This window comes from Pygocentrus nattereri, chromosome 20 (genome assembly GCF_015220715.1).
Source record: "Pygocentrus nattereri isolate fPygNat1 chromosome 20, fPygNat1.pri, whole genome shotgun sequence".
In the NCBI taxonomy this organism is placed as follows: domain Eukaryota; kingdom Metazoa; phylum Chordata; class Actinopteri; order Characiformes; family Serrasalmidae; genus Pygocentrus; species Pygocentrus nattereri.
Genome location: NC_051230.1, coordinates 9,132,584 through 9,159,833, shown reverse-complemented (window position 1 = coordinate 9,159,833; position 27,250 = coordinate 9,132,584). Strand labels below are relative to the sequence as shown.

The 27,250-nt window shown below is 38.5% G+C and overlaps 1 protein-coding gene across 1 annotated transcript; it reads left to right on the top strand.

The window, feature by feature from the left end:
* Nucleotides 1–3,896: 3,896 nt before the first annotated feature.
* Nucleotides 3,897–24,509, top strand: top3b (DNA topoisomerase III beta). The gene is made up of 17 exons (XM_017705085.2): nt 3,897–4,093; nt 11,000–11,131; nt 12,119–12,225; nt 12,369–12,443; nt 13,301–13,497; nt 13,609–13,765; nt 14,168–14,281; nt 14,918–15,008; nt 15,967–16,121; nt 16,377–16,482; nt 16,841–16,987; nt 17,254–17,427; nt 17,641–17,769; nt 17,998–18,147; nt 18,790–18,890; nt 22,718–22,919; nt 23,914–24,509. Exons 1-17 carry the CDS (start codon nt 4,024–4,026, stop codon nt 24,390–24,392), a joined length of 2,586 nt encoding a protein of 861 aa, XP_017560574.1. The 5' UTR covers nt 3,897–4,023; the 3' UTR covers nt 24,393–24,509.
* Nucleotides 24,510–27,250: the final 2,741 nt, after the last annotated feature.

Genomic DNA, 27,250 nt, shown 5'->3' with positions numbered 1-27,250 from the left:
ATTATATTGTTATTATTGCTTCATTTGTTAGTATATCGTTTTTGTCTAAATTAATTTCTGTTGAATGTGCAAAGACTGAATCGACACTGGCACAACAAACATGTTAAATCTCATCTATCTCACTTTATCTCTATCCTTCTCTCTCTCTTTCTCTCTCTCTCTATCTCTCACCACTCTCTTTTCACTTCTCTACCTACTCTCTCTTTCTAGCTCTACCTCTTTTACTCTCTCTTTCTCTCTATCTGTCTCTCTCTCTCTCCCTGTCTCTCTCTCTCTCTTTTAATCCATGCTCTTTCTCTCTGTCTCTCTCTAGTCTCTTGCTCAGTATCTTTCTCTCTCTGTCTCTTCACTCTTTCTCTTTCTTTTTTCTTAGTATCTCACTGTAGCTTTTTACGAATTGTCTAACTCTCTCTCTCTCTCTCTCTCTCTCCTCTCTGTGTGTCTGTGTGTGTGTATGTGTGTGTGGGTCTACACACATTCATGAGCTCAGAAGCACAAAAAGTAATGAATTGAATTTACGTGATTCAAATAAGTGAATAAAATGCATTACATCACAAAAATTGTTGCCAAAAGTAAATAATTTAAAGGACAAATATGTGTTGATGAAACATAAATTACATTTATGTGAAAATGAACATTTGAATTTATCAATTGTGTAAATCACTGTTTTGCTTGTTTTCATTCTGTGTGATCAGGACATGGCATTTCATTTATATAATTAAAAACGCAAGGTGTTGAGGCGCAACTCATGCATGTGCATCTGTTAGATCAATACACAGTCAATACTGTGCATTTAATCAGCTATTGAGATGAAGACAGATGACGCCTTTGACTACAGAACAACTGCAACTTTGCTTTAAAAATATAATAGATGTTTCACACTGAGCTTGAAAACACATATCAAACAGGCTGAAATGTGTTTGCTGCTCGTCTGTCAGTCAGTTATCCAGGATTTAAGTGTAAATTAAAAGGTAAACAGGTTCATAAGTGCTCTTCAGAACATGGTTTAATTTTATAACAAATGCCAAAATCAACTAGTAATCCACATCAGCTGAAAACATTCACTCAAAACATACCTACAGGACCATTAGAAGAAATCAACTAGAAATAAATATAAATGATAAAATATATTGAATTAGCCAGGAGTTTTGTTTGAAGTAGACCTGAATGCACTGAAAGAGGTTTCATAAGTAAGTTCATCAGCGAATTAGGTGGTAAATCAGACAGAGGAAATTTATTAGACATTATTCAACACTAAAACAAATACAACACGTTACAACAGAGGAAAACAAATGAAACTGGGAAACAGGGAATTCTCCTTCATTATAAAGTGCTTCATGAGGCTGCAAATAAATGATAAAACAACAATAATAACTACGAAGATTGTGTTCATCCTAAGTCTTCTACTTCCTTATGGAAATCTGATATATGGACATATCATAAATGGTGTTTATATGTACATGTAAGCATCGAACATTGAACATGTATGCCTGATATGTGGGTCTTATATATTTGTCCAGCACATGGTTTAATACATACCAGTACAGTTGTAATTGTCACTATGTCAACTGTTTGCTTTAAAATATTAAATTGTTTAGAAGAGTCCGGGAACAATATTTTCATTCCTTTCATATTTTAACACTTTTATTGCATAGTTTATGAAGTGCAAGTTTTTTAGGGTTTGGTTATTTAGTTAGTAGACAAATGTTTTCATTGCCTTAGGAAGTGCACAAAATCCTCATGTTAAATAACATGCAGCTAGCAGGTATGAATGATATTCCATATGTAAATAATGTTATCAATCGTACATTGTTAAATATAAATGTTATATATATATATATATATATATATATATATATATATATATATATATATATATACAGACACACATATTTGTGTGTGTGTGTGTGTGTGTATATATATATATACACACACACATCTGTATCTATGTCTGAAAATGGCCAGTTACCAATACACTGAAATATATGTTACGCATATGTCCATATATAAGGGAAATCCATGCGTTTAGAACAGATAGTTGTGTTTCCCTCGGTCTGATTTCTGTATGGGCTGTTAAAACGCGTTGATCATCGTCAGATTAGCGCTCTTTTTACGTCATTTATGCTTGAAGACTACGAAAACACATCCAAACGCCACAGCGCGTGACAGCGGCAGCGAGACGAACCCGTTTTATTTAAGATAAGTTCAGTAAACAGACTCAGTCTAAAATCTTTCTGCCGTGTTTTCTCTGCTTTACTCTCGCCCTGGTGTTCGAGCTCAGCGGCGGAGCCCCCAGCGCGCAGTGCGGTGACGTGCTGCCATCTAGCGGCCGACTGGAGACATTATCCGTCAAATTCACTCCCGTTTTAGCCGAGTTTAAGTTTCCAACGTCAGCCTGGCTGGTTTTATCAGGCCGCCCTTAAAAGGACAAGTCCATCAACTTTTCAAATTTCTCTTTAGGTTTGCTGCGTCGTTCGAGAGACGCATCGAGAGTTGGACGAGCTTAGCGCCTCGACAAGCTACATAACAGAAACGTATTAACGTTATAACACAACCGATACTTGAATGCCCGAGACACGGTTTTCTGACAGCTTCGAAAAGATTTTGTCCAATTTTTTTAAAGGCACATTCCAGGTGCTGTAAATCAAAATATTCCCGAAGTAAACATTTTTTTCCGTTTTATCATCATGTTGCCATTATCAGCATCACACATGAAAAGTCAGTAGACACGTGTAGGTTGCGCCGTGGGCCCCAGTGCGATTGTACCCCCATCAGCACTTTAACATAAGTCGTATTTAAGCACAATAGCGCTTTAAAATAATGCATAATTACACATATTAGCGCTTTAAAATAACATAGACATATTACCACCCAGTCGTCAGTGTCAGTAATAAATATGAGATAAACAGTTAATTAAGACGAAATAACATCAAATATCCTGATTGTCTAAGCAATAAGAGGGCAAGAGCTGAGCTGAGCCGAGCTGAGCCGAGCTGAGCTGAGCTGAGCCGAGCCGAGCTGAGCCGAGCCGAGGTTTATTAGCCTACAGCCCGAGGATGTTTAGGTGGCTGCGCCTGCACCTCACCGAACATCTACACACGGCAAACGAGATCATATCGGCCCCTGAAACGTCTTAATCCCCCAACATAATCTCTCTAAACCCCCTACGTAGTCCCGCCGGTGACACAATGTAGAAAAAAAAATAATAATAATAATGCGTGGTCACGACTTAGTAAGGCTTGGGAACGAGATGATTAAGTCGTGGCCACGACGCAGCAAAGCGCAGGAACGAGATCCTAATGAGTCTCGGCCACGACTTAATCATCCCATTCCCACGCCTTACTAAGTCGTGGCCACACATTGGGATCTCGTTCCCACGCCTTACTGAGTCATGGCCGCGACTCTATCGTCCCATTCCCACGCCTTACTAAGTCGTGGCCACGCATATATGTATATATATATTTCTAAAAATAAAAACCAAAAGTAAGCGGTGATGAACGACGTCGCTGTTCGAAAGGAGCTTTTATAGTACAGGAAGACTCAGAGGAGTCTACAAACAAACAAACAAACAAATAAATAAATAAGGCTGGGATGGGGGAAGAGCTCGGGGCGGTGGTCATGGAGACCCTTTATGTTTTTAACGTATATTTGAGTTTAACTCCTCACATCTGGAATTACGAAGATGTTATTCATTATCAGCTGAGAGATATTTCGCCGAGCGATAATCATCTTTGATTATTATTTTATATTTTTATCCTGAACATTGATCCCAGTGAAACCTCGAACAGTTGTATTAAAGTGCGATCAGACTCACTCTGGCCGAAACAAAAGTCCGCACCGCGCTGTTTGACGCCGAGCAGCTGAAACTCTTATTTTGTCAAGTCGGGACCCGGAAGATGAAGGTGTTCCTCTGGGTTTAGTAGTCTGCCCAAACAGATGATTCTCCTGAATCCGCCGGTGTTTTGAATATTTTCAGGAATAAAGTTTCGACGTTCGGACTGTGTTTTCATTTCCAGGCCGGAGATGAGGACGGTGCTGATGGTGGCTGAGAAGCCCTCCCTGGCCCAGTCAATTGCAAAGATCCTTTCTAAAGGTAAGTGTGAACATGTGGGTGATAAATACGCTAGAAACGTTTTATTTGTGTCGTTCGTAAACGTAGTTATGCTTTAGTTACGGCTTTAGTGTCCACTTTTAATTTTCCAGCTTTTTGTTCTAATTTTCCCGTTCCACCTTAAATAGTGCAGCAGTTGCGTGATGGAGCCTCAAGCGCCGGGATGTAACCGACGCACGTTTTAAGGTGGAACGGGAAAATTCGAAAAGAAAGCCAAGATCAGCCTCGAAAACTGGGTCACTACAAGCCAGTGTGGCTTGTCACTGTTTAATAAGGAGCTGTAATTTATTCATTCTAAATCACTGACATCACCTCAGTCCTAAACATAGTCCAAACTTCAAACCTTTCCTAAAAATACACGGGCTACATTTTAAATATACTTTTTAAATTCCACAATATTTTCCAGCCACTGCAGTACATTTAAAAAATGTATATTTAGGGATTTTTATTCGATGATCATTTTTAAGGGAGGTACAGATATATCGTAATCATTCTGTATTTTGCAGATATTCATAATTTAACCTGATATTTAGTGAAGTTTTTCATTGAGTTGGGAAAGAGCAGAACGTTTAGGAGACACTGGGTCACTGTGCCAAAATATCTACAGTTTGTTTATTGGATCTGTTTAGTGTGGGGAGTTGAAGTGGCCTGTCGCTACTTGGATGTGCTGAGCGCAGGAACTCCAGGAGGAGCCTGAGCAGCTCTCTCTGACCATGGCTAAGGCATCAGGGGTCCTCCTGTGTTTTAGACAAAAAGTTTTAAACAGCGAAGACGATAAAAAGTAGCCAAGAAGCATCACTGCATTCATTAAATGTTGTGGATACCTGCTCATCAGTTCCTTCAAGGCTAGTAACTAGGGGTGGGCAGTGTGACCATATAATATTACTATTGTGATATTTTTATGGGTCACTCCAGGGATCACAGTACCTCTAGGGCTGCTCTAGAGCCCAGTGCTGGGAGCTTTATACCCCCCTAGCTTGGCATGGTGGCTTCAGGCTATGTGCAGTAGCTGCAGAATGTCTTATGCTATTGGCAGTGTTTTTCTATGAAGATCATACAAACTGTGTTGGCTGTTCGTTGAACACCTTCGGCAATGAGTGCACCTTAAATTAGCTGAATGCTCTGATTAGGACTGTGTCTGGTAGGACTGTGCAATGAATCATATTTTTATTGCTATCTTGATATAATCGTTAGAGCGGCGATGACAGAACACACACATGCACAGGACCAGAGAGATGTCATTACATTACCAGCACAAACCGTTAGAAGCCTAATGAGTGCCTCTCTGAAATGGGATAGAAACCTGCTGTCCCAAATCGGGGAAACATTAGAATTGTTCTCACATAGTGTGTTTTTTAGGTGTGTAAATTAAGGCAGTAATTTCTATTGTCACAGCAAACACATTTGATAACAAAGCAAAAATAAATAGTTAAATAAACAAAAATATGTATTCATACTTGTGCACCTATTTGAAGAAAGACTACTATCATATATATATGATACTACTTAACATTGTGGATGGTATTTTTGTATTTTGCAGTTTTCTTTGAGGAGAAGTTGGTCAGATTTCTGTGCATACATCCAAAAAAAGTCTGTACTTGCATCACATTATTAAAAATAAGTATGAAACCCCAGGATGCAACGTCATTGCACAGCTGAACACTTGGAGGAAAGTTCTGTTATATCAGACAATAGACACCTGTGTTGGTGAGCATCGCATTGAGTGATGGAGGAGGGATAGGGGGGCATCCTACCCCCCCAGAGAGAGTGAAGCTAGTTGTGCTCTATTGGGCTCCTAGCCACAGACGGCTGTAGTAAACCTCAGGACTTTTAAAGTCAGAAAGACAAACGTTCATTTTTTCAGGCTTGAGTCTTTGTATGTAGTGTGCCAGACTGCCAGTTCACAGGCTCTCCACTTAAAGCCTGTTAAAACAGCTTTGAGTAATGTAGGATTTAATTCAAATGGCAGCCCATGTGATTTCAAAATTCACTCTCAAATTGTAATTTCATTGTAAAAATGCCTAATATTTCAGCCCTAGTGTCTGGATTCTTTTGGACATATAGTTTACATCACATTTAGGTTCACGTATGCTATATCTCTCATTGTTCAGAGTATGACCGAAAATTGTTGCTCTAAATTATATAAAAGGAAAGTGTTGGAAACGTCTTTCCGGCTTGATACATGCCTTGTAATCAGCTGTGACCAAGAAGAACTCAAATGAGTGACAACAATCATTGAAACAGCTAGTTTGTTGGTGCAGTGACAAAGTAATGCATGTTATGGGTACTTTACTCCTATTAAACCGTTTGAACCTCTGAACCTTTTTCATTGCTGTCATTGCTTAAAAGTTCTCTGCTGGTGCCTTGTGTTCTTATGAGATTCATAAAATGATAATCATAAGACTTTTGCATGGAAATGTGAGCAGAATCACCACCATCACTCTTTCTGGTCTTTGTAACACTCAGGCTTCTTTCACTTGTGTGTCAGAAATGATTTAGCAGCCAAGTAAAAACCGAAGTAGAACGTTTTTGTTATTAACTTTTTTATTTTTTTATCATTTGCAGGATTTCTCTAAAACATGACACAAGCATTCTGGATGATGTTTGTAAAATAAATAGAAAGACCTGAAACAGCTAGTTTGTTGGTGCAGTGGGCATAGACAGCAAGGAAAATACCTAATAGAAATTATATTGTAACATGCAATTTTTTTTTTAGTTCTGTCGGGTTGTTGCACATATACAAGCAACGTTAACAGACTCAAATTCCATTGTGGGGAACGGACACCCCGGATACTTCCGAAGAACAGGCATTTTGACAGCAATGGGAATGCTCTCCACACTGGAACCAATCTCCACTCCGCTACAGGAGTGACTTGTAAGGCACCTGGCTTCGTAGATGACCTGAGGCACACGGGTCAGGTCTCTTGTTTCCCTGCAAATCATAAGGGGGAAAACACAGTCAGAATATGTTTGTCATTTTATAATTGTCACCTAAAACTCTGAGACCTGTTCACATTCCTTTCTCTTATAATTCAGTTACAAATCAGTTTCATAATAGTTACTGTGGGCTTCAAAATATATTGTTTGTTAATTATTATGACATTGCTTTTGTTATACTGCTAATGCAGAAGGATGAAATGAAAAATTGATAATCTGGGTTAGGCTTAGCCAGCTTATTCAGTCCATTACCATAGTTTTACTGCCTGCTTTGAGCCTCCTGACCAATCAAAGTTTCAGATGAATGTTTCTGCGGATGTTTTGATGAATCTAGATATTTATGTAATCCAAGAAAAGTGTATTAGTTTGGCGGAGCCCTGTCTTATACTATATTACATTTTTGAGTAACTTGCATGTGCTAAAAGATTGCAACGTGTATAGCAGTTGAAATTCGTAGCAGTATAAGTTTTATATGACAATAAAACTTTTGAATCTATAATCACTGTACTGATATTTTATCTGAATGAATCATAGCAGTTACTGAAAATCTGCAGTTAATGAAAAATTAATCATAGTTGCTGAATTATGCATAATAGTTACTGTATAATAAGCCTTAAACCTAAGACTTGTTATGCAGTAACTATTATGCATAATTCAGTAACTACGATGAATTTAGGAGTTTAGGGGTTTAATTAGTTGACCAAAGTAGTTAAAACTAGAGGCTGCATCTGACTAGTCTTTTCTTATCTATTTGCCTTGATTTTGCCTGATCAAGAATACATGAGTATCCATATGCTGTTTAGGTTGTGGACTCTATCAAGGAAAGCAGACAGGAGGGGAGGTTTTTGAGGCACAGCCTGGTTCTAATCAAAGTTGTGCCATATGGCATTTGTGGATTCTTCGTCACAAGGTCCCTCAATGAATCCCCAGAGCGTGAAGTAGCTGAGCGTTGTTAACAAGTGATGAACAAAATGTGACACAATCAGAGCTCAAGACAGGTTAATGCTAAATGCCGTCTACATGCCTGTACAAATGAAAAATCTGCAATACTCTGCATTTTGAGCTACTTTACAACTGAAAACTAACTCCTTGAATGCGCAAACATGATTATAGGCAGTAATTTCTGATTCTGATTTCTCGCAGCGGTACTCACATATAAGTCCATGCAGCCAGGCTGCGCTCGTTAAGTCGGTTGGGCTGGTTGGTATTTTCAGCATAGTATTCCTCCAGGCTGCTTAGGCTCGCGATACAGACTGAAGAAGTGCCCTGGTCTACCAAACACTGACCCCCGATGGGACTGCACTGACTCGGGTTTAACACCAGGAGAGTCAGGGTGAGGAGACCAAGGAGCTGAGAGAGCGAAAGAAGCAAAACAGGAAGAGAGAGAAAGTGAGGTTACAGGTAACCAATCACTAGGGGTCAGCGATATGGGAGAAGTATAATGTCACAAAACTAGACCACATTTTCTACAATACATGATATGCTTCAAAATATTTCGTTGTTCTGAGGTTTGACTTTAGAAGAGGAAAAAATATTTAGCTGCATTTAAGAAATTCAATCAAAACTAACAGTTCTGATTTTGATTTAACTGTTAATACACTGTACTGTAGGCCTGAATGATATCTTAAAACAATTAGAATGATATTGTCTAGGTAAATATTGCAATTATCATAATACATAGTTTATTATGATAAAGATAAAATATTGACATTTTGCCCATGCTTGCCATTCACTTTTAATTTGACAGAATTATTATGGTTTTATTAAGTTAATGCTTCAGAGTATTAAGTAGTATTAAGTTAATATTTAGCTTAAATACTCTATCGTGAATTTTCGCCCTTTAATTTCTGTTTTATAATAATGATATTGTCGACAGTTTGAGTCTCAACAACAGTAAAAGTACTAATATGAAACATATATAAAAGAGTGTTATGGATATGTGCAGCCAGGGTTCTTACCTCTACCAGGCGCACAGCTCATATCACTCCTGTTCTTTGACTGTTGCATTGGCTTCCTATTAGTTCTAGGATTAAGTACAAAATCCTTCTTCTTACCTTCAAGGCTTTACATGGTCTGGCTCTGACATATCTTTCTGATCTCATTTCTTTACATTGTCCCTCTCGTGCTCTCCGATCTTCTAATGCTGGACTCCTCACAGTTCCCCCAATTAGACTTTCTACTATGGGTGGCAGATCTTTCAGCGCTCCTGCCCTCAAACTCTGGAGTTCTCCACCTTCTGCTCGTCGTAACTGCTCTTTTGTGTCTTCCTTCAAAACCTTCCTTTTTTCCTCTCTGTAGTCTTTTTTTTAATGATGTAAAGCATCCTTGGGTTTGTGAATGGCGCTATATAAATTGAACTTATTATTATTATTATTATTATTATTATTATTATTATTATTATTATGTGTTAATGCTCTGTTCTAGAGAAAGACTCAAAACTGTTGACACTGGGAGGGATAGGAACCAGATGTCCCAAAACACTTAATGCCTCTTCAAGCATCCTTCAGAGACTATTATATACTGTCGTAAGAAGTAGGTTGCCTGAAGCTTAAGACATTGCTTTACAGTAGTTTTCAGATAAGATTTTGGCCTAAACCTGTTTTCTTTCAAATCTATTCATGGCAGAAAGTTACATGCATATTACATTATCTGTTAAGAAGATGCTTGTAGGTTTGTCAGTTTGGATAGAAAAAATAAAACTAGAAATAAAACTATATGCCTTATGCTAAACATGTAAAAATAGGAGCAAGCTTAGTTAGATAAAGTACGCTTTTAGTATGTTTAAATTATTTTACAAACTTTCCTGAGTAGCAACATCCGAACTGTTCTTCAGTACTAGTGGACTCTTAGACCGTTACCCTGTTCTTTATCTTCCGGGGGTGTCGAACTCCTAGAGGGCTGCACCACTGCAGTGTTTAGCAGTTAACTTCAACTCATCAGCTAATTGTCAAATCTAATTTGATGTCTGTGAAAAGAGAAAAAGCTAATCTTGGCAGAATTGTGGACCTCCAGGACCAGAGTTTGACACTCCTGATCTACAGATAGAGAGCATTCTGGCAGAGACTGACCTGTAGCTGTTGCATGCTGTTTCTTGAATAGTGGAGGATAGAAGCGGAGCCGGTGATGTGCAGGTACCTGGAGGATGATGCTGGTGAGGTGCCCTCCTCCCGGGTCTGTATTTATGCATCCTGGGCTGAATAGAGGCCGTGGGGTTAGTCAGGGCCAGAGAGGGGGGCTGGGAATTTATCATATAACTTGCTATTCAGGCTCGGCCTTGAGTGAGGCATGGCAACCACTGGTCACCTCTTGAGTTTAGATCAATAAGCGAGTCAATAAGTAGGGGGAGGAACGAAAGTGTAAATGATGGATAATCAGTTTCACTTTCATCCTCCTGCTTTCATTGTTATGAGTAATTGTAATAATACTCTTAAGAGGAATGATATACAATGCCTATAATAATGTAGTATTGGTATTGTTGTTGTTTTGTTATTGTTGTCATTACATTAAACTTATGGCTGAAGAGTTCCTTTCAAAAATGCTGTATATCCATTTCTGTTGCCATTGCCATTTTTTGAAGAGAATAGTATAATGCACACAAGAGTTTGTATTTTTTATAAAAAGATGTTTTAATTATGATATGAACATTGATATTTCTTGTATGAGTAACTTCTAACAATGTACATAATGAAACAAAGAAAATTCAATGAAATCTCACATTGCTGTTACTGCTCTTATTGTTATTATTAGAACATTATTATTAGTAACTAATAAGTTTTTGCTGACTTTTACAGATTTGACACATAACTCAGAGTATGTTAATAGTGCATTACAGTAATCATCCTATAAACAGCAATAAAGAAACCGTTATAAAAATGTTTTAGGTATTGTGTTGTGCTTGTTCTCTGGCCAGTCTGTGGACTACCTGATCTGAACCTTTTCTATGCTAAATAGGTAGCTGCTCTAGCCGCAAAGGCCTCAACGGAGCATGCTCAGTGCACGACTACACAGGGAGCTTCATGGGCCAGAACGTGCGCTTTAAGATGACATCTGTGTGTGGTCACGTCATGAGTCTGGATTTCACTGGCAAGTCTTCACTCCATTGTATACATCCTTTGTATTCAACCACCTGATTGCATTAATATATAAAATATGCGTTGTGAGACCATTCACCGATTTTCAGGGTTTATTTTAGAGTCCGTACAGGACAGTTTAACATCATAGCATTTTTTCAGCCTTTCAATTATTAACTAAGAATATTTAAAAGAAGTGAGCATTTTAATGAGTTTCATATTTAGGAAATAGCATATTGTCACTATTGAAACAACAATAAAATAATGTCTAAAGTCTCAAGTGGTAACTTTTTAGGTAACTTTTAATGTAAATTAATGTAAAAAAATTGCGATTATTGGACCATTTGTATTGGTTCAATACCTAAAGTACGTAAAATATCCGCACAATATAAAGGGCAGTTGCATTGTGACAACGGCAGTAAAAAGAGCTATACATATAGAAAATTGAAGCAAGTCTTTTTGAGCTTATTTAACAACCTGCTGTTTGAGGTAAAGGGCAATATAAAAAAATTAGATTTTTTTCTTTGCCTTACTCTCATTTTAATGTAGTGAAAAAGCACAGTATGTAGTCGTATGCAGATGTTTGAACACCCCGGTGAAATAACGTGTTTTGTTGATTTTCTAGGTGAAAATAATTTTACACATCCTCTACTGAGAGCACACTGACATGTCATTTATCTCCACATTTTATATTTTTAGCCATACACTACGTTTTATTTTTTTCCTTAATACTGAATTCAGCGAATAATAGAAATTGAAACACTGTTGGAACAAAAATAAGATAAATATCTAAACAATTTCCAAAATGACAACTGTTAATGTAAATGAATATGGAAAAAATATGATTATTGGACCTTTACTATTGGTTCAATAATTGTAAAATATTCACACAATAATAGGAGCAGCTGGTGTTGTAGAAAAACTACTTCTGTAGTTATCTCTTTTTTTCTTGCTCTGTCCATGTGTCCATGCCTTTCACTCTGTCACTGTTCTGTTGTAGGGAAATACAATAACTGGGACAAAGTGGATCCAGCGGAGCTGTTCAGCAAAGCACCAACTGAGAAGAAAGAGGCGAACCCTAAACTCAACATGGTCAAGTTCTTACAGGTGTCCTCACTTTTTCCTCTTCATCATGTAGAATGCTTGTACAGAAGCATGTCATGAGAGTAACTCCACGGAGATTGCAAGCATAGTTGGTTAACGAATAAAAATGCAAACTATCTTCTTGATATTACTTTCGTCATTCACAGGTTGAAGCCAAAGGTTGTGACTATGTTGTTTTGTGGCTGGATTGTGACAAAGAAGGAGAGAACATTTGTTTTGAGGTAAGTATGAGTTCAGCAAACCCATGAATAAGAGATTCTCTACATTAAAGCAGTAGTTCTACCAAAAAGCAGATTTACAAAATTAAAACCCAAATGTAGATGATCAATCAAGGCAAGTAGTTTTACACTGGAGTTACAAGGCTGAGCTAGATAACAAGTAATAGAAGCTTTTGTTTGTTAGCCATTCTCAAATCTTATTGCTCATGTTATGTTATTGTTTTGCTGTCCTGTGTTGAACAGAGAAGAATGGGTTGACCTTTTGTGTCTTGGTTGCTCTCAAGGTTTCTTCCTCTTGTACACAGGGAGCTTTCCTTTCCACTATCACTCCTGGCTTGCTCACTAGGAGCCTGGACCTGGATTTCTGAGAAGCTTTTTTATGACAATGGCAGTTGTAAAAAGTGCTACACAGAGAGAAATTAATTCATTAAATTGAATCAAGTCTATTTGAGGTTCCTTAACAACCTATGGTTTGAGATAAAGGGCAAAAAAATGCGAAAATTAGATTGTTTGCCAAACTATCATTTTAATGTAGTGAAAAAGCACAATGTATGATCATTTGTAAAAGCTTGACCACCCCTGGTCAAATTACATTTAGTTAACACATTCTTTACAGAGTGTCATTTTCTGCTAATTTTATGATTATAGCCATATTTTATATAGATTTTTTCCCTAAATGTTGAATTCAGCAAATAAATAGAAATTGTGCATTACAATGTGATGAACTGTGTTCCCTTTAGAGGATGTGTTAACTTTGTTAACTGTGTTTTCACTTTGAAAATTAACAAAAAATTTGAATAGCAGTGCCAAAACTTTGCATACTACTATATAAATTTGTATTTACATCCGATTTGATTTAGGTCTTGGATGCCATTCAGCCAGTGATGAATAAGCTGTATGGTAATGAACGTACTGTTTACCGGGCCAAGTTCAGTTCCATCACTGACACGGACATCTGGAATGCCATGAACCGGCTAGGAGAACCCAATAAGAACGAGGCTCTGTCTGTTGATGCTCGGCAGGAGCTTGATCTCCGCATTGGCTGTGCTTTCACACGGTATAGAGAGCTCCATCTGTGTCCTACAGGTTATGTTAATACACTACGACAGCTTTGCTTTTTTGTTCTAGAAGATGTTCTACTTCTATACATACATGCTGTGTTTTTCAGGTTCCAAACCAAGTACTTTCAGGGAAAATATGGGAATCTAGACTCCTCTCTCATCTCTTTTGGCCCATGCCAGACACCAACTCTGGGCTTCTGTGTAGAGCGTCATGACAAAATCCAGTCTTTTAAACCTGAGACATACTGGGTCATCCAGGCCAAGGTCAGCGTTTTATCATTAGTAAAATTACTCTATTTACTCCAACTAAGTAATATCCTGGCAACAGTGAAATCTATTGATCGTTATACAAAGTTGTTTGTTATCAATTCATCAACCTGAAGCTAACATTCAGTTTCAATCTGGCGTTTTATTGTCTCAAAACGGTATTTTATTGCCACTGGATGCAGAGCAATGCTTTGAGCAATTAAATCAGCTATTATTAAACTGTGTTCTCATGTTGATGTTTCACCTCTTGGTGCTTTTTGATATTGTTTTTGACTCATCCACTAAAACTATTAGAGAACTCAGGTTGATTAGAAAATAGAAAAATGACAGTTGCAGTAAGTACTGATCATTAATTATTTCACTAGTGCTTCTTTTAGTTTTGTCTGTTTCTTTTTGCAGGTATTCAAAGGGAAGGAGAGTCCAATCACCTTGGACTGGGACCGTGTGCGTGTGTTTGACAGAGAAATCGGACAGATGTTTGTCAACATGACCAAGACAGGCAGAGAAGCTCTGGTGTGTCCTGAAGCCCCTCCTTGTTTATCGCATACCCATAATTACTTTTCAGATGAGTTATTCTACATATATGTTGCACATTTTTATCATTGTATCTCATATGCATGACTGCAGTTCAAAAGTTTGGAATCTGTGTTTCTAACTATTTCAAACCAGTTATGTTGCAGAAAGTATTGTAATATGGTACTAAAATTCTAGATGTTTCAAACAGTCTGTAGGAAATTTTAAAAATCAAGTAACTGAATTTAACAAAATAAAGATATATGAAGGTGTATATGATTCCTTAATAATTGAGAAAGCTATAATGGGAATTTGTTTAAAATATATCCAGAATCCTTTATATTTGAAAAAGCAGAGACCAAATGACTCCTTATAGTAATTTTGTAAGAGAGAAAATAATTTCAAAATGTAGATTAGAAAGATACTTTAAATTCAGTAAATGAACAAAATCACAAGTTACATTTTGGTGTCTAGTTTATAACTTTTCATTCTGTTCTGTACAACTTATTATTGAATAACATTTATTAGCATAAAAACAGGGTTCAAAACTTTTGAACACTGGATATATCTTTTAAAATATGTTGAAATATTTGAAGTGTGGTTGTGATTGCCGTGACACCTTTGTGCTTCCTTTAGGTTGAGTCAGTCAGTAAGAAAGAGAAAGCCAAGCAGAGACCTCTTGCCTTGAATACGGTGGAGATGTTACGAGTGGCCAGTTCTGCATTGGGTAAGCAGCCTCCTCCAAAAGACATGATCTGACTCAAAGTATTGTTCACTTTACATGTGTAAAATACTTCTAATATATAGTCCTATGTCACTATCAAATAAATAATATATTTATATAAGAAATCCAAAGTGCCTTGTATTTTAAAAGTGATTATCAAATCATATGATCAGATAGAAACTTAAAAATATTGCAAATGTATGATTACAGAATTATTTATTGTGTGCTAGCCACCCAAAATACTTGATATATTGATTAAAGCAGGAGTTCCCAATCCATCCTGGCCACACCACAGTGTGCACACATCTGTGCTTTGTCATTTAGCACACTTGATTCAACTCATTAACTAATAAACAAGCAGCTTGTAGATGTGGGTCAGGTGTGTACACTCTTAGAAATGACGGTTCTTCAAAGGTTCTTCAGTAAAGAAAATGGTTCTATATAGAGCCATGAACACCTGCACGATTAAAGAGTTCTTTGCATCATGAAAGGGTTCTTCAGACTGATGATGAATGTGCTGTAGAAAAGGGTTCTGTATAGCACTCAAAAGGGTTCTTCTGTTATAATGATCTTGACATTGTAACGATAGAAGAACCTCTTTGGGTGCTGTATAGAGCCCTTTTAGAAAAGATTCTATATAGAACTATCTGTAGCATGTTCTTCATCAGATTAAAGGATGCAAAGCACATTTTAATCATGCAGAGGGCTTTTTGAGTGTTTCTAATTCTATGTAGAACCATGTTCTTTGTTAAAGAACCCTTCATGAACCATCTTTCTTTAGAATGTAGTGTGAGTACACCAGGACTGAGATTGAGAAGCAGTGGATTAAAACATACAAAATGTCCTTTAATGTCTAGTTTGTTATATTTAATTCTGCACTGTAAGGTGTTATTGTATATAAAATTAGAAAAGTAATATGACATTATTTTAATCCCCTCAAAGGTAATGTATGTATTTGTAGGAATGGGTCCCCAGCACACTATGCAGATAGCAGAGCGCTTGTACACACAGGGCTACATCAGCTACCCTCGCACAGAGACCACACACTACCCTGAAAACTTTGACCTCAAGGGGACACTTAGGCAGCAGGCGAACAACTCCAACTGGGCTGAGACGGTGAGCCTCATCACAAATATAATAAATATTCGTTTAAAATTTGTTTAAAATATATCCAGAAAATATTGTCAACATGACCAAGACCGGCATAATCATAATTGATCAATTTTATTTGCCATGTAATTTAGGCTGCAGTTTTGCATGTCTGATTTGATGAATTCTGCTTGCTTGTATGTGATAAAGTAGCTGAAGATGCTTGATGGGATAGGACTCATGCTCTTTTTTGTCTTTGCATCTGTGTGGTTTGGTAAACAGGTTAAAGCCCTACTCTCTGAAGGCATAAACCGGCCAAGGAAAGGAGCGGATGCAGGAGACCACCCGCCAATTACCCCTATGAGGTCTGCCTCTGAGAGTGAGCTGGGTAAGACGGTCACCCATGTCTTTGCAAGTCACTACAGATAGTAGAAACACAGTCATTTACTTTTTATCCATATACAGCAATTAGGCTTCATCCCAGCTGAAGGAACATCTGAGAAATGTACAAAAATCATGAAACCAGCACTTAAACCTTTCAGGTGTTAAAGCCTTAATATGTGATTTTAACAATAATTAGAGAAAGAAAACTGCCAAATTAGTTATTGTTTTTACTTAATTGAAAAGTAAAAGTGAACGTAAATGAAAAAACAGTGATCTTTTTATGTTGTAAGGGACACTATAAAAATAGCATATCACACAGGTTTTACTGGAATGTGAATGTTGTGTTTTGTTTCTGTCTGCAGGCAGTGATGGGTGGCGTCTGTATGAGTACATCACACGCCACTTCATAGCCACGGTCAGCCATGACTGCAAGTACCTCCAGACCACTATCACCTTCAGAATCGGCACAGAGGGATTCTCCTGTACTGGGAAGGCTCTCATTTCGGCCGGTATGTATGCGGCAAGCAGTTCAGACATAACAGCTGCAGTCAGGTTCTGGCAGTGTGAAAATGTCCGTTTCAATAGTCATTTTTCAGTGTGAATTGAAAGTTTTGAATCCGCACTATGGCAGAATTTATTTGCTTCATTCATTTATTTTGATGAAATAATTAAACAAAATGTAAGAAGAGCAATTGATGAGGAGGAGAAGGCGTATACACTGTGGAGGACATCGGAGGCTTAATGAATGGCTGACTTTAATGCACTTTCCTTTCAGGTTTTACTGAGATCATGCCATGGCAGGGCATTCCACTGGAGGAGGCTTTGCCAGCATGTGAGAAAGGAGATGCCTTTACTGTGGATGAGATCAAATTGCTGGAGAAACAGACCAGCCCACCAGATTACCTCACTGAGGCTGAACTCATCACTCTCATGGAGAAACATGGCATAGGTGAGAGACTTATTGTCGCACAAAGGTGTACACAACGTATGAGCAAGCTTAGAGGGAGTCAGTAGTAAAAAAATATTTTAAGGCTTCAATGTATCAAAAAGTTAGAGAATTCAAACCAACAAATATGCTTTATTTGTTGGTTTGAATTCTCTAACTTGGGATTTTCATCCATTTGATTACATGCACTCTGTCCATTTGATTTTCCTTGTTTAGGTACTGATGCTAGTATCCCTGTCCACATCAATAATATCTGTCAAAGGAATTATGTAACCGTGGAGAATGGGCGCAAACTGAAACCAACCAATCTGGGAATCGTCCTGGTTCATGGCTATTACAAGATAGGTGAGCTGGAGTAAAGCTGCTAGGATTATGCTTGTGCTTCTTCATTAACAGATTTGAATTCATAAATGTTTTTTTTCTTTTTGCTTATGCATTTGAATGCTTTTAGGGTTCTGTGTATATCTACCTATACATCTATTCAGACTAAACCTTACAAGATTATATTTCAGATCTTTTTTTTCCAACTCTTCTTCTGTATTCTTTTGTGTTCATGTTGCTGCTACATGTTAGATGTGGAGTTGGTGTTGCCCACCATCCGCAGTGCAGTGGAGAAGCAGCTGAATCTCATTGCTCTGGGGAAAGCAAACTACCACCAGGTTCTCCAGCACACGCTGGACATCTTTAAGAGGAAGTTTCACTACTTTGTGGACTCCATCGCTGGCAAGTTTCTCAAACTGAGACTTATGTCCCAAAATGGATTGATGGAATAAATGATCTCAGGCTATAGTGCAGGTTTTCTGCTCATTTTATAAACATACTCGCATAAGATGAACAAAATTGTGTGTTATCATCAAACAGTGATCACTGAAATTAGAACACTTAAGTCACTTCATCAGTGTCCTCACTGCTCATAATGTAGACAGCATAACATTGTCAATATTGGTAACCTATCACCGCTGACGGAAGAAAACCTTATTGTGGCATGCGCCCACCCCCGGGACCCTGACGATGACGGCCAAGAGAACCGGCAGAAAGGCGGTAACACTCTGCCGCGACACACTTGCGCTTGGGCCCCGCCTTTCTGCCGGCTCTCTCGGTCGTAATGCCACACTTATATCTCTATTTTTGTTGTTTTTCAGTTTTTGACATAAGTTGATGCCTGTTGCTTTTTACATTGGGTGTATTTTTCTTGATGAATGGACCAGAAAAAAGTCTGAATCCATTGACTTACATTAAAAATAAAATAGGTTTTTTCCTTCTCCTCATTATTTTGGAGATACAAGGTTTTCTTCCGACAACAGTCATATGGTTATGTCACTTCCATGACCAGTTATTAATCCTCTGCCTTGTTGTGTTGTGCAGGTATGGATGAGCTGATGGAGGTGTCCTTCTCACCCATTGCTGCTACTGGGAAGCCTCACTCACGCTGTGGAAAGTGTCATCGGTTTATGAAATACATTCAGGTATGCAGTGGGGCCACAACAGTTAGTTGACCAAGTCAGCAATGCTTATTATGTATATATACTGTTTTTTAAATTAAGCATGTTGTTTAATGTTGAAAAGAGGAAATTACTTGTTGCACAAACAGAACTTTGATGGCAGCAGCAAACTGAGAAAGACCAAAGAAAGCATAATAGTTAAGCCAGTCTGTTAATTGAAAAGCTAATAGGGTAATCATTCATAGAAATAATTGTTAGTTGCAGCCCTAGTGCGTAGTCTCTCCTAGCTTAAAATGTTGTACACTGCGGCCTCAAGGTCCCCAGTGACGTCTATGGAGAGTCAGACTGATTATGCACCATGCATGAAAGATGAAGGCACCAAGTCCAGTCTCATCAAAAACCTGTAGTTACTGGACTTGGTAGTATAATGAAGTGAATGAGTGCATCATTTCATTCGCTTCTGTTGCCATGAATCTGTATGTCCAAGTAACATTGTAGCTTGTAGTACATTAGGTTATATTTTATCTTATATTTCAGATCAAAAGGTCTTATTTTTGGGGAAAAAGGTTTATGGAAAATCATCAGTGGTGGAATGGAGAAAATACAAAGTGTAATGCAGTGTTTGTGTGACACTTGTTTTAAATGTACTTAAGTATCAAAACTAAAAATAGTATGACTTATTACAGTTATTACATTATTTTGATGAACAGCTTCTAATACACTTTAAATAACAGACTTTAAATAACAGATTTTTTGTGTCCACAGCCACACAGGTCTTGTTAATAATAGTTGTTTGTGAAAGTAATGTTATGATTATAATAGCTCATAGTGCTTTTACTTAAATTATTACTTTTATTCAAGGAATGTTTTACCAAGAGTTTTTATGCTTACTTACTTTCACTCGTATATAGAAATTTTGCATGTGCAAATATTTGCCAATCCTTTGATTCTTATGAAGTTTTCTAAACATTAAACATAGGTGTGTTGATGACGTTCTCCATGGCAGGCAGTGGCCTTCAGCGTGAGAACAGAAAGAAACGTTCATGTGGGCAGGTCTCTTAAGGTCCCCAGCTACAATCCCACTCTAACTATAATGAAGACTATAATGTTGTTTTTATTTTTATATCTCATGCATTAATCATGCCCATTCCATTGCAGCCATGCTTTCGCTCCCACTTTCCACGTATTCCAGTAGCGCTTCGTGACTTAATTTAACTGTTAAGTGCCGTTTAGTCATGGCATGCTACCTGAGTGACGTTAGATGTGGGTTGTCATCAGCCCAGACACGCAATGCGACTGCGTGGGAACATAATCTGTTGACCTCGGTGGAATTATTTTCCAAACTTCTTTAATTTGCCAACCTTGATTTTATGTTATTTATTCATACATGTGTTCATTTATTTTCATTTTCTTTCCTGCTAAATCAGGCTGTGATGATTCATTTACTAAAAAGTTCATTTCAGGCTGTGGTTATGTATTTAATTTACATATACCTGCATTAACCAACTGTAAGAAATGAAGAATACAGAGCTTTTCAGTGGTAGTTTTTGCAATTGTATAAATATGCTTTAAAATATCTGAGAGCACGAAATTATTTCTAGAGCTCAGAAAACACAATACCCTGATAATCACACTCAACTGATAGCTACCAAGTAGTCTTTGCAGACAAATACTGTTTCAAATATCTGTCTTTATCAGTGCAGCTCTGTGTAGTGTGTGATTTAAAGCTGTAATCTGGTCAAATCTGAGTGCAGTGAAAGTGTTCTGTCTGAGGCTGATCTGAGCATGTTGACATTTTGTCTGAACCAGAACCACATCACCAAATTTTGAGACTGAAACATACCAAAATACGACCCAAAATTGACCCAAGATGCAAAGTGTGAACACTGATAGCTAAAATAACAGCGAATCATTAGACCATGGATGAATAAATTAAAAATTATGTACAAAATAAAACATCACAATAAATGAATCAGCTGTCAGAAATTAAGTTTATATTCCTCGTTAACAGATTTATTCAAGCAAGGGCGCAAGGTTCACCACTTTGTGAACAACTGCGTGAGCAAATAGTCCAACAGTTTAAGAACAACATTTCTCAACATGCAATTGCAAGGAATTTAGGGATTTTATCATCTGCAGTCCATAATATCATCAAAAGATTCAGAGAATCTGGAGAAATCTCTGCAAGTAAGCGGCAAGGCAGAAAACCAACATTGAATGCCCGTGACCTTCGATCCCTCAGGCGGCACTGCATTAAAAACCGACATCATTCTGTAATGGATATTACCACATGGGCTCAGGAACACTTCAGAGAACCACTGTCAGTGAACACAGTTTGTCGCTCCATCTACAAGTGCAAGTTAAAACGCTGCCATGCAAAGCGAAAGCCATATATCAACAACACCCAGAAACGCCGCCGGCTTCTCTGGGCCCGAGTTCGTCTGAGATGGACTGAGGCAAAGTGGAAAAGTGTCCTGTGGTCTGACGAGTCCACATTTCAAATTGTTTTTGGAAATCATGAACGTCGTGTCCTCTGGGCCAAAGAGGAAAAGGACTGTCCGGATTGTTATCAGTGCAGAGTTCAAAAGCCAGCATCTCTGATGGTGTGGGGGTGTGTTAGTGCCCATGGCATGGGTAACTTGCACATCTGTGAAGGCACCATTAATGCTGAAAGGTACATACAGGTTTTGGAGCAACATCTGCTGCCATCCAAGCAACGTCTTTTTCAGGGACATCCTGCTTATTTCAGCAAGACAATGCCAAGTCACATTCTGCACGTGTTACAACAGTGTGGCTTCGTAGTAAAAGAATGCAGGTACTAGACTGGCCTGTCTGCAGTCCAGACCTGTCTCCCATTGAAAACCATTGAAAATGTGTGGCGCATTATGAAGCGCAAAATAGGACAACGGAGACCCCGGACTGTTGAACAACTGAAGTTGTACATCAAGCAAGAATGAGAGAGAATTCCACCTACAAAGCTTCAACAATTAGTGTCCTTGAGTGATGAATGAGTGTTGTTAAAAGCAAAGGTGATGTAACACAGTGGTAAACATGCCCCTGTCCCAACTTCTTTGGAACGTGTTGCAGGCATCAAATTCAAAATGAGTGAATATTTGCAAAAAACAAAGTTTATCTGTTTGAACATTAAATATCTCGTCTTTGTAGTGTATTCAATTGAATATAGGTTGAAAAGGATTTGCAAATCATCGTATTCTGTTTTTAGTTATGTTTTACACAACGTCCCAACTTCATTGGAATTGGGGTTGTATATTAAAATGTTTGCCCTCATTAGTTTAATCCTAAAACTCTATAATCTTTACATAGAACATTTTACATGTAATATATTGAACAAATACCATGAAATGTTTTTGACCATATTAAATATAAACATGCTTTTGGCTGCAATCAGCTGAACTCTCCTGAATCTGTTCACCGTTTTATTTGGCACACATGTATTTTCTTACAAGCGTGGGCCTCGTAGACTCTGATGCTAAGTTCTGACTAAAGCATGTGTGAGTCACTCAAGCATGCATGATTAAAAAGTGCGTTAAAGTAATGAAAGTGCAGAGCAACAATAAAGTAAGGAGAAAAACTAAAGCAGGGAGAAATGCAGGGTACAATCAGAAACCAATTAAATGCCAGATATCAGGACCCAAATGTGAAATTGAAATCAACCTAGGCCCAACATATATTTAGGTAATGATGCACATATTTTTTCTGCTTATGAAATAATTGAGATGCAAAGTGTTCTTATGCCCACAGTGTTATATGCTATTGGTGCGTGTGTACGTAAAACCCTCCTATTCCTGTTAAAATGTTAAACATGCTGCTGTCCTCTATGTTCCTTGCAGGCCAAGCCGAGCCGCCTGCACTGTTCTCATTGTGATGAAACGTACAGTCTGCCTCAGAATGGAGCTATTAAGCTCTATAAGGAGCTGAAGTGTCCTCTGGATGAGTTCGAGCTTGTGTTGTGGACCTCCGGTTCCCGCGGCAAGAGTTATCCACTCTGCCCCTACTGCTTCAGCAACCCCCCTTTCAGAGACATGAAGAAAGGTACTGCAGTAAGAATAGCAATCGCTTAATTAAAGAAATTGAAAATTAAGAAAAAAGTGCTGCTCTGCTGTGCTGCTGTTCTCCATCACCAGCACATTGTGTGAGTGGCTCCTTTTTTCTGTAGCTCCTTTGTCCAATAACCTTTTTCAGCACAGGTATTGTGGTATCGCCACAAAGAAGCTACTTTAAGTTATAGAAAATATACATTTTATATTTTATACATTAAATATAGATACTTGGGTTTCTGTTCAGAATCTTGTAAACTCAGTTTGTTTTTGCTCCAAGATGGTTTTGGTGTAGTTGGGTAGTTTTCACTACAGGTTCAATCAATTGTGTGTTTAGAGTCTATAAATCTCTGCTTGTTTAAATAATAAAAAACTGGCTAAAGTTTACCGTGTGAAGTTAGCCTCTAGGCTACTAGGCTATTACCTTTCCTTCATGGTTATTTACAACCATGTTTAACAAGCACAGCTACAGAGACAACAAAGAAGGAGCACATTTCAACTGTCATGGACATGGACTAAACATTAAAACATTAAAGGAAATAAAAGATTACGAGACAAATATGATTACTTTTGTGCATCTTAAAGCTGCAGATGTCGTGTTTTTCCAACACTTAAATCATCCAACTTAATTGGCTACCCAATGGATGAAATGGTCAGTTGCCTCAAGCCTATTTGTTATTACTTGGTTCACACTCCTATGAAGATTTCTCAGACACTTTAATATGTGCAGCTCTGTTGATCATTTTGTACACATTTTCATTTTTACAGCTCCTTTCAATCTGAAACATTGGCAGTTGTACTGTAGTAGTATCATAATAGAATCATTTTATCTGCAGCAAATTTGGTTTTATATTACTGAAAAAAGTAATTCCAGACTTTTGCGCTGTAGTGTCTAGATGATCTGTTTTAACATAGCACATGTTTTAAACTGTGATTCTAAAGTGTTTTTTTTTTTCCCCACCCAAATCATTTCTCTCTCCTGTCTGCAGGTATGGGCTGCAACGAGTGCACCCACCCGTCCTGCCCACATTCTCTCAATTCTCTTGGGATCGGTCAGTGTGTGGAGTGTGAGACAGGCGTGCTCGTCTTTGACCCGAACTCTGGCCCAAAGTGGCGCATGGCCTGCAACAAGTGCAACGTGGTGGTGCATTTCTTTGAGCAGGCCTACAAGGTGCAGGTGTCCCAGGACAGCTGTGAGTCGTGCGAGGCTTCACTGGTGATGGTGGACTTCCATAAGGCTCGCTCGCCGCTGGCCGAAGGAGAGACGCAACACACCGGGTGCGTTTTCTGCGACACCGTCTTCCAGGACCTGGTGGAGCTCAAACACGCCACCATGCGGCATCCCATGCACCGAGGAGGCGGGGCTCGCAGGGGAAGGGGGCGGGGTCGAGGGAGGCGGCCTGGCGGACGGGGGAATCCTAAAAAACCGAAAGACAAAATGGCAGCCTTGGCAGCGTACTTCGTATAAGGACTGTAAATGTGTGTATAGAATGTCCTACTGCACTAAAGGAAAACGAAGCCAAAACTGATATGTGAGCGTTACCCATAAAATAGGTAGAAACATCAATAAAAAAGTTAAAATAGATCTTGTGTGATGTGCTACTTTCTTACTCCGTATTTGTTCATCTGTGTGCTTTTTTTCCTGGTGTGTTGTGTCACATGGCTTCCATTGATGGACGCTTGTCATGTTATTGAGACTTGAACATGATGCTTATTTAACTATTTTTAGTTACTGTTTTGTCAGCAGAGTGCTATTACAGTGGGTTGCAAAAGTATTCAGCCCCCTTGAACTTTTCAACCTTTTGCCACATTTCAGGCTTCAAACATAAAGATATGAAATTGACATTTTTTGTGAAGAGTCAACAACAAGTGGGACACAATCGTGAAGTGGAACGAAATTTGTTGGATATTTTAAACTTTTTTTAGAAATAAAAAACTGAAAAGTGGGGCGTGCAATATTATTCAGCCCCCTTGCTTTAATACTTTGTAGCGCCACCTTTTGCTGTGATTACAGCTGCAAGTGGCTTGGGGTACGTCTCTGTCAGTCTTGCACATCGAGAGACTGAAATTTTTGCCCATTCTTCCTTGCAAAACAGCTCGAGCTCAGTGAAGTTGGATGGAGAGCGTTTGTGAACAGCAGTTTTCAGCTCTTTCCACAGATTCTCGATTTGATTCAGGTCTGGACATTGACTTGGCCGTTCTAACACCTGGATACGTTTATTTGTGAACCATTCCATTGTAGATGTTGCTTTATGTTTTGGATCATTGTCTTGTTGGAAGATAAATCTCCGTCCCAGTCTCAGGTCTTTTGCAGACTCCAACAGGTTTTCTTCCAGAATGGTCCTGTATTTGGCTCCATCCATCTTCCCATCAATATTAACCATCTTCCCTGTCCCTGCTGAAGAAAAGCAGGCCCAAACCATGATGCTGCCACCACCATGTTTGACAGTGGGGATGGTGTGTTCAGGGTGATGAGCTGTATTGCTTTTACGCCAAACATAAGTTCGATTTTGGTTTCATCTGACCAGAGCACCTTCTTCCACATGTTTGGTGTGTCTCCCAGGTGGCTTGTGGCAAACATTAAATGAGACTTTTTATGGATATCTTTGAGAAATGGCTTTTTCTTGCCACTCTTCCATAAAGCCCAGATTTGTGCAGTGTACCACTGATCGTTGTCCTATGGACAAAGTCTCCCACCTCAGCTGTAGATCTCTGCAGTTCATCCAGAGTGATCATGGGCCTCTTGGCTGCATCTATGATCAGTCTTCTCCTTGTTTGAGCTGAAAGTTTAGAGGGACGGCCGGGTCTTGGTAGATTTGCAGTGGTCTGATGCTCCTTCCATTTCAATATGATCGCTTGCACAGTGCTCCTTGAGATGTTTAAAGCTTGGGAAATCTTTTTCTATCCAAATCCGGCTTTAAACCTCTCCACAACAGTATCTCGGACCTGCCTGGTGTGTTCCTTGGTCTTCATGATGCTCTCTGCGCTTTAAACAGAACTCTGAGACTATCACAGAGCAGGTGCATTTATACGGAGACTTGATTACACACAGGTGGATTCTATTTATCATCATCAGTCATTTAGGTCAACATTGGATCATTCAGAGATCCTCACTGAACTTCTGGAGTGAGTTTGCTGCACTGAAAGTAAAGGGGCCGAATAATATTGCACGCCCCACTTTTCAGTTTTTTATTTCTAAAAAAAGTTTAAAATATCCAATAAATTTCGTTCCACTTCACAATTGTGTCCCACTTGTTGTTGATTCTTCACAAAAAATTACAATTTCATATCTTTATGTTTGAAGCCTGAAATGTGGCAAAAGGTTGAAAAGTTCAAGGGGGCTGAATACTTTTGCAACCCACTGTATTGTCAGTTTTCAGCATACCAATGGAATCTGTGCAGGTTAGTGCTTACTGGCTAAAACCTCAAGCTTTTGAGACATTAATTGGGAAAATTTCACTGCTCTCAAAATACCTACTGCTGTATCTGCAGTGCTTCTACAATGAGGATCATTCCGCCACATGCATCAGAAGAAAGTACTTCTGCCCTGAATTTTGCTAGAAAAGTTCCCATTGGGGCTACATATTAAACCTACAAAGATACAAAAAGTCTTTACGCTAGGGCAATCCTCTTTAGACAGTCCATGCTTTATAACAACAGTGCCATTTCTGGAGATCTACACCCCCCTGCAGAGTTTAGTTCTTGCATGCTTGGCTTTAACGCCGAGATGCCACTGAAGTTGATTTACTGGATCAAGTATTATGTTGGAACTAAACTCAGATACTTATTGTAATGACAGAAAAACAAATGTTCCTACCTTTTTTATTTTAAATAAAGGATTTAAACATATTATGTAAACATTACACTTTTACAAAACAATGTTACTGCCCCAGTCCATATATGGAAACAAAGCTGCAAAAAAGCCCATTTTGAACATTTTGAATTGCTTGTGATGTTACATAACTGCACATATCCACTTATTCAGTCCACAGCAGTTTAGATCCGTTACTGACTCTGATTTCTTTACGGTGGTGGTGATAGGAACCTGGAGTCATGATGTCTGCAACACAAATATAGACATTTTATTTTACTTTCCAAAAACCACCAGTGAACCTACGTTTTAGCCCAAAGGTTTATCTCAAAGCTTTCACAGAACAATGTCTCGGGCATCCAGCAGCATATTCATAACTTTTTATGATGTAGCTTTTACAGGCATGAAACTTTTCAGACGTCTGGTTCACCACCACTGCGAACAATTCAGGCTTGGTAAGTTTGTCCAGACATCAAACCACTCTGAGTGACTTTGGTCAAATATTTTAAAATCGG

Bases quoted from the DNA above. Each gene is read 5' to 3' on its own strand.
- top3b (XM_017705085.2), top strand. From the start codon at position 4,024: ATGAGGACGGTGCTGATGGTGGCTGAGAAGCCCTCCCTGGCCCAGTCA. The intron at 4,094-10,999 runs GTAAGTGTGAAC...TATGCTAAATAG, and splicing joins TGCAAAGATCCTTTCTAAAG to GTAGCTGCTCTAGCCGCAAA. The intron at 13,498-13,608 runs GTATAGAGAGCT...TGTGTTTTTCAG, and splicing joins ATTGGCTGTGCTTTCACACG to GTTCCAAACCAAGTACTTTC.